Here is an 8,630-nt window from a genome sequence, read left to right on the forward strand (position 1 = left end):
GTGCTTTGTGACCACCTAGAGGGGTGGTATAGGGAGGGTGGGAGGGAGGGTGACGCAAGAGGGAAGAGATGTGGGAACATATGTATATGTATAACTGATTCACTTTGTTGTAAAGGAGAAACTAACACACTATTGTAAAACAGTTATACTCCAATAAAGATGTTAAAAAAATAAAATTAAATTAAAAAGAATATATATAAAACTGAACCGCTTTGCTGTATACCTGAACCTAACACAACATTGTAAATTTACCGTATTTCAATAAAAATTTTTTAATTAAAAAATGTTTAAAAAATTTTTTTAAATGTCTAAGTGACATTCATAATTTTAACGTCCAACTCAACTGCTCATAAAACAAAGTCTTAAATCATTTTTTTGGTGCTTCAAAAGAAAAACTACCCATACTTCAGACAAAATGTCCTTGCAGAAAATAATTTGTCCCTAGGGAGACGGGTGTTGCTAACTCAAATATTGTACAACGAAATGTCTGAAGCTATCATACTTTTGATACATAACAAACGCTCATCTTAAGATAGCCATTATACTGTTGATTTCCAGTTTATTTCTCCTTATAACTATATTATCTGGCAGCATATCCTAGTAAAACTTCACATCATTATGTTCTCCTCATAAGAAAAATTCTACCTGGTTCATGATAATATAAATCACGATACAGTTTGGATTTTTTAAAACCCCAAAACATATTTCACCATGAATTTCTTACACAAGACAACATGAATATTAAACAAAATATTGTTTAGAAGCCCTGGTTTTTACTATTGAGGAAAGGATCCTATGAAAACCATCATTATTTATTTTCACATGGAAAACAGATTTGACGTCTTTGGGAAACTAGGAAAACTTGATCTTCTTAGGAATAAAAGCCAAATATTTAATTAAGTAATTTTTCTATTTTCTTCGTTTTTCATAACTGAAAACCTGGAGGCTGTTGAACTAGAAGCTAAGAGCAAATTATATTACAAGGACAAATTGTATTTAATCAAAATGGTTCGTGAAGTTAGCATTTAAAAATGAAACAGAAAAATATGATAACAGAACTAACGCAATCAAATATGGGCTAAAAATACCTTTGTCAATTGTCTCTGGGTAACAAATAATACAAATAAATTAGAAAAACCAAAATATAATCACAAAATTCAATGGTCTTATGATAAAAGGGTTCTTCATTATTTTTTTTTCTTTTTACCATTCTTTCTATTTTAGTTCTGGCTTTTGTCTCCTCTGCCTATTTTAATATATGAGTATCCCCCAAGATTCTGTATTTAGCCCTTTGCTTTTTTTTTTTAACTCTATACTACTTCCTTGCAGTCTTTCATCTATTCCCATCACATCAGCTCTTCACCTCTTCATGCACTTCTCTCAAACTGCCAGCCTGCTGAACATCTCCAACAGATGTTATATATGCCAAATGTGTCTGCAACAGAACATCTTTCCTTCAAATCAACCAGTGTCCGGATTTCACTCTGTTTATGACTTTACCATTCTCCAAGTTACTTGGGCATAAGGCTTTAGATTTTTAAAAAATCTTTTTCTTCATTTCCACACCATTCTCCTAAGTCCTCCACTGAAGATCAACCAGTTCAACTCCTGAAAATCTTTCAGTTTTGAGTGGCCCTAAATGTCACCTTAGGGATACTTTGTTTTGTCCCCCTATATGGGATACCTGTCAGAAAGCCTATGAATATGCTTTAAAGTATAGATTATAGTACCTACAGAAAAGGTTGGTTCAGGGTCCAGAGAAGCTTGCAATTCACCATTTCCAGGAAACTCAAATATGCAGAGACTGGATCACACCCTAATTGAATAAAAATTAATGTATCTAGTGTACACGCATGCTATAGTTAAAGGTTGTGCATGTTTATCTTTGCATCACAGGTATAAAAAAAGCAGAAAAGACTATGTTAAATGACTTTCACCACAATGACTACATATTAGGCTTATCAGTGACTACATTTCAGCCTTAATTTTTTAAGATTTAAATTTCTGATTCAATGATCAATGGTTATGTTCCCTACTAAATTTTTCATATCTTCATTGTGGCCCTTAACACAGTTATAATACGAGTTTTCTTGTCTGTCTCCTAGGGCAAGAGTGTTCTATACAGGAGTACATTTCATTCTTTTTTGTATTTCCAGCACTTAACACAGTGCCTGATCCAAAATGTGTGTTGGATGAATTAACTTATATTGACTATTAGTCAATAAAGTTATGGTGACTTTTCTATTACTAAGAATAAAAAAGATACTGTGCTCAACTGTGTTATTAAAAATTGGAATGTAAAAGGAGTTAACTTTTTTCCAAATAAAAATAGAAACAGTCCTAAGATTCCTTTTTTATATTTATAAACCCTTTTTAATCTGGCCACTGTCAATGTCTTAAAACTTCAAGTATCAATATTTGAGAGTTGGCTTCATCCTCCTTTAAGTACTGCTAATCTGTTCTTTCCTCAAAAATTCATCAAATCTTATTCATTGCTCCAGTTCAAAATATAAATGTGCATATTTGAAAATAACATTTAATATCCAAATATTCTAAAATTATAATTGTTAGACTAATCTCACTAAAAGACCAACTAGTTGAGGCTTTCAATACCTTCTTCATGTTTGTCTTAATAGAAGAATAAAGGAGAAAAAGATGTAAAAGCTTACAGGAAAAAAATCCATTTGCTGATTAAAGACAATATTCAAAATCAATGAAAAAATATATTTTTTAAAAATTCACTCTTTTGCCACAGAACCAGTTAAAGCAAGATCTTTGGACTTAAAATAGTAATGTCTAAAATTCAAATGTAGGGCATTTATATTTTTGTGATGTAAACTTCTTTCATCCCCTGAACTTAAGTCAGGTCTATTTCAAACACAAATTCCTTGGTTGGGGACTTTAAAAGAATTTTTTTGGAAACCAGCAATCACTATCTGCCAAAACTGATGCAGTATATATGGTACAGAATAGGGACAATGGACGTGAGATACAAAGATAATCCATAAATAGACCCGACTCTGTGGAAATAAGAACAAAAGAGGACCAGGAAGAAGTAAACAATCAACCTCATCCCCAAAAGAGTGAGAAAGACACAGGCCACCTCCATTTATGGAAAGAGCCTCGAGCCAATTGTATTTGACTCTCAGACAATAGGCATTTTAATAAACACCTGGATTACCTAGCTTTGAAAGTAAAAGAAATATGAGCAAAAACTCTCTAAGATTACAAACTTAAGAAAGGTCGTGTCAGTATTATGCCGTATTTGGCAGAGATCTTTGGAGGCTTGAGCGTGCATTTGTGTATGATGAAACTGACCTGGAACTGTCTTTGTGAGGCATGGGGATGAGGAGTTGGCACCTCCGATAGGACCTACTGAGTCTACTGAGAGGCAGAAATGGAACAGCCATTCATTCAGACCATCCTGATTCGGTTCCTTCATTTTTATTAGATGATTTCAAACCTGTTTTGTTTGTTTGCATTGGTTGATTTCAAAAGCCAATCTATTTGCTTTTAATCAGCAAAATCACTCTGTCCTCCAGGACCATGGCAGAGAATATGACCTCATATATTTCACTACCTCCAACTGTTATCAAAATCAAAGGTACAAAAAGTAACATTCCCAAAGGATGATAGCCTTAAAAATATGTAGTTTATTCATCTCTGCAATTTGCCTAGATTTTAATCCTGGATCAAACCAAAACGTCATTCATTAAGCTGAAAAAATATGTTGACAGTATTTTTGTGGAGCGTGTGTGTTTGGACAAGTTTCTCTACTCCAATAAAATTGCTTTTACTGAATTGGGCTTTCTTGTGATGCCCTCTGCTTACTTGTTTTTGTTTTTATGGGTGTGATATATTGCAGAAGTTGTCTCTCACATCACTCAGCCAGCCCTTCATAAGCCCCAAGGGAGAGTTCCTCAGACCGTCAGTGCAAGGAAGAGCTTTGCCTCTCCTAATCAAATGACACATTCTTATTTTATAGACCATTCAAGTCCCACAAGTACCTGCCCATGTAAGGAAATTTATTCAACTAAGTATTCATTTTCATTTTAACTTCTTTTATCTCTTCTCAAATGAATTTAAAATAAGAACACTGTAAAAGACTCACCATTAAAGTGGAATGCTTTTAGTTAAATATATATATATATATATTCATTCTGTATGTTTCCAGAGAGATGAACCAAACTACGGCCTCTGTAGTTTCCTGCCTTCTTAAAACAATCAGGTCTCCTTGAAGAGACCACCTAGTAACAGTTCTCCTAGTTCTAATATTTCACTTCACCTCATCTTTTGTGCATAAAATCGTATCAGTTGGCTGCCCTTGACCAACTCGGGTCCTCAGTCTTCTTGATCAATGATTCCTGGCCTGAAAATTTCTAACATCGCCATGTGCCTGCTCTTTGTCTGGCACCCATCTCTGTCCTGAGTCATCTTACCCCAAGCTGTGCATCAACTACACCAGCTGCCTCTACCTTGATCAATCTGGCAAACAGGAAGAAATGGCCAAAACAAAAAAACAAAAAAAAAAGAAAGCAAGACTTACAAGTTTATGAGAAAAAAAAAGTCCTAAAACTCAGTTTGATTATACTTTACCTAGATACCTTTAGAAATCCAATTTGCTTTATATGTGTATTCATGCACTTTATTTAAAATGTAAAATATAAATGCCATTCAGAAATTTTAGATACAACTGAATTCATAAGGAGATAATATTCTAGTAAATGCTCTCTTTTCTCTGGATATTACCTTCAGAAAAATCAACCCTGAAATATAGACAATTTAAATATTATCTTCAAAAAACTGTTATCCTCACTGGACAGCCATGTGTAAATCAATGAAGTTAGAACACTCCCTCACACCATACACAAAATATAAACTCAAAATGGCTTAAAGACTTAAATATGAGACATGACTCCATAAAACTCCTAGAAGAGAACATAGGCAAAACATTCTCTGACATAAATAGCACTGATGTTTTCTTAGGTCAGTCTCCCAAGGCAATATAAATAAAAGCAAAAATAAACAAATGGGACCTAATCAAACTTATAAGCTTTTGTACAGCAAAGGAAACCATAAACAACAAAAAAAAGACAACCTACAGACTGGGAGAGAATTGCAAATGATGTGACCGACAAGGGCTTAATTTCCAAAGTATACAAACAGTTCATACAACTCAATTTCAAAAAACAAACAACCCAATCCAAAAATGGACAGAAGACCTAAATAGACATTTCTCCAAAGAAGACATGCAGATGGACAACAGGCACATGAAAAGAGCTCACCATCACTAATTATTAGAGAACTGCAAATCAAAACTACAATGAGGTATCACCTCACACCAGTCAGAATGGCCATCATCAAAAAGTCTACAAATAATAAATGCTGGAGAGGATGTGGAGAAAATGGAACCCTCTTGCACTGTTGGTGAGAATGTAAGCCCTCTTGCACTGTTGGTGGGATGTGGAGAAAATGGAACCCTCTTGCACTGTTGGTGGGAATGTAAATTGGTGCAGCCACTATGGAGAACAGTGTGGAGGTTCCTCAAAAAACTAAAAATAGTTACTGTCTGATCCAGCAATGCCACTCCTGAGCATATATCTGGAAAAGATGAAAACTTTAATTCGAAAGGATACATGCACCCCAATATTCATGGAGGCACTTTTTACAATAGCCAGGACATGGAAGCACCCTAAGTGTCCATCCACAGAAGAATGGATAAAGAAGATGTGATACACACACACACACAATGGAATATTAGTCAGCCATAAAAAAGAATGAAATAATGCCATTTTCAGCAACATGTATGTAGAGATTAACATACTAAGTGAAGTAAGTCAGACAGAGAAAGATAAATATTATATCACTTTTATGTGGAATCTAAAAAATAGTACAGATGAACTTATTTAAAAAACCCAAACTCACAGACATAGAAAACAAACTTATGGCTACCAAAGGGGAAGGGGGGGAGGGATAACTTGGGAGTATGGGATTAACAGATGCACACTACCATATATAAAACAGATAAACAACAAGAATTTACTGTATAACACAAGGAACTATATTCAATATCTTGTAATAAACTAACAGAAAAGAATAGAAAAAAGGAATATACATATATACACATATACACACACATATATATGTATAACCAAATCACACTGCTGTACACCTGAAACACAATACTGTCAATCAACTATACTCCAATTTAAAAAAAATTGTTATTCTCAAGCCACCCAGTACATAAATGCACTTGCCATCAATGTGTAGGTGGAAGAAAAGTAAATTCTAATATAAGCTCAAAAGAAACATTAATAGAAAAATAACAAGTGAAAAAAATATTTAAGAACTGTTTTATTTCAGATTATCAACGTTTCTTTAAGGAAGCAGTCATTCAACAGTTACTTCCTAAGTCATTCTATAAGGTCAGCATCACCTTGATAGCAAAGTCAGAAAAAAGATAATAAAAGAAAAGAAAACTACACACAAATATCTCTCACAAATATCAATATTAAAATCCTCAACAAAATACTAGCAAACAAAATTCAGTAAAATATTAAAAGAATTATATACCATGACCATGTGGGATTTATTCCTGGAATGCAAGGATGGTTCAACATATGAAAATCAATGTAATACACCACATGAATGGAATGAAAGGAAAAAGCCATATGATTATTTCAATTGATGTAGAAAAAGCATGTGACCAAATTCAACACCTTTCATGATAAAAACATTTAGCAAACCAACAATAGAAGCAAATGACCTCAACATAATCAAGGGTAACTGTACTGATAAATAAAGTGTCATGTTTAGATTAATAACCTACGTCAAGGAAACTAGACTTATTAAAAATCTCCACAAGGAGTACTTACCTGCCAAAATTTTCTTGAACTGTCTAAACCATACGTCACAGTGGTCTTCACTTAAATTAATAAGATCAAGTGTAGAATCCTTTAATTTATTTTGTTCCTTTTTCAAACATATGAAGAGTGTGATTCCTAATAAAGTACCACTTCTCTGCTGTTTAACTGAGTAACGCCGTTTCAGTTTGACAGAGAATATGTCTTTGAGTTCAATAAATTCTTCCTTATGTAGAAAATTATATTTGGAATCACCTGAAAAGAAATTAAATTTTCTAATCAAAACCACTGTGTCTATATCTTATATGTATGAATAATAAATAGTGAAAACCCAGAAAATCTTTATCATCTGTTATTTTACTGATTACGCTTTATGTCAAGTCCTGTATGAGATGCGGGGAGGGGAGAAAAATTGGGTCTATTTTCCCGTAAACAGAAGAAATGGAAGGGAGTCCCTGCCACACAAGACCTAGGACATTCAGAATCTGAGAATATTCAATGTATGAAGAATTCCAGGAACATAAACAAAGCAACATTTCAATAATAATAAATTAGTATCATGCAAGAGGCTTCCTGGTACTTACAAGGACAGAGTAAAGTAATGGAAAGAAGAGAATTCACTAAGAGAAGTGAGTTTATGACAGGTTGTTGAAGGCAACATGTAAAGGAAAGAAAATTTACATTCTAGGTAAAGTAACACATGTGCAAAAAGGAAACAGAGCAAGATTACTGTGAGTAGAAAGCATTATGAATTCCTGCTATTCTAAAAAGGATCCACCTGAATCTGACTATAGTCAGACTTTATTTTATAATGGCATGAAATTTTACTGGTTATATTTAAACACGGGTCAGAAAATACTTGTTGTTGTGATAATGGACTATTTCAACTGACTCTCAAAGTAGAAGTGTTTTATAGTTTTAAAAAAGTACTTTCAAAACTCCCACTCTGGCCAACATGGAATCACAGGGAATGCTTTTACCTTCTGCATGAAACAACTAAAAGAGCACACCAGAGAAAGGAAACATCAGTTTCAGACATGGGACATTAGGTAGCACAGGACAGTGATCCCTGAGAGAGGGAAAACAAAGAAGCCATATGATTACAAGCCAACTGTCCCAAGCCACAGGGAGCGGAAGCCTGGTGGAGCCTGGTTGTCTCCCTGAGTTGAGGATGATTGAGGAGCCAGGAAAGCCAAGATGACTTAGAGTTCACTTGGAAAATTATTATAAAAAAGAGAGCTGCACAGAAAGAGAACTCTGTAGATCTGCCACCTGAATCTTCAGCTGAGCATGGATCTCTGTATGTGTGAGGCCAGGGAAAAAATTACCCAAAGGATTAGAGAGAAAAACACTCAGAGATCACACAGGTGTTTCCACCAGCCAAAGTGGAAAAATAATGAAATTCGTGGGACTTTGGGGAGAGTACTTAAAAAAGTATTGTCTCGTTAGTGAGCTGACCAAAGGCTGCTCTGATTCCACCTAGCAAAGCTTAAGAGCAAGCCTCAAAAGGATTCAAGTGTTTCCAAGTAACAACATCCTAGAACAAAGCTCAGAGTATTTACTGGAGCTGCAAAGAACATTTTGGTACATGACTCTTTTTGAATTATGGTTTTCTCAGGGTATATGCCCAGTAGTGGGATTGCTGGGTCATATGGTAGTTCTATTTTCAGTTTCTTAAGGAACCTCCATACTGTTCTCCATAGTGGCTGTATCAATTTACATTTCCCACCAACAGTGCAAGAGGGTTCCCTTTTCTCCACATCCTCT

The 8,630-nt window shown here is 34.5% G+C and overlaps 1 protein-coding gene across 1 annotated transcript in view; it reads right to left on the reverse strand.

Moving 5' to 3' along the window:
* CERKL (CERK like autophagy regulator) overlaps window positions 1-8,630 on the reverse strand; it is a 165,546-nt gene that overhangs the window by 113,959 nt on the left and 42,957 nt on the right. Inside the window, exon 2 of the mRNA XM_024122175.1 lies at window positions 6,876-7,118. Coding sequence (XP_023977943.1) covers window positions 6,876-7,118 — 243 coding nt within the window. The remainder of the gene's footprint in view (window positions 1-6,875; window positions 7,119-8,630) is intronic.

The sequence above is a fragment of the Physeter macrocephalus genome, chromosome 2, assembly GCF_002837175.3.
Source record: "Physeter macrocephalus isolate SW-GA chromosome 2, ASM283717v5, whole genome shotgun sequence".
Lineage (NCBI taxonomy): Eukaryota > Metazoa > Chordata > Mammalia > Artiodactyla > Physeteridae > Physeter > Physeter macrocephalus.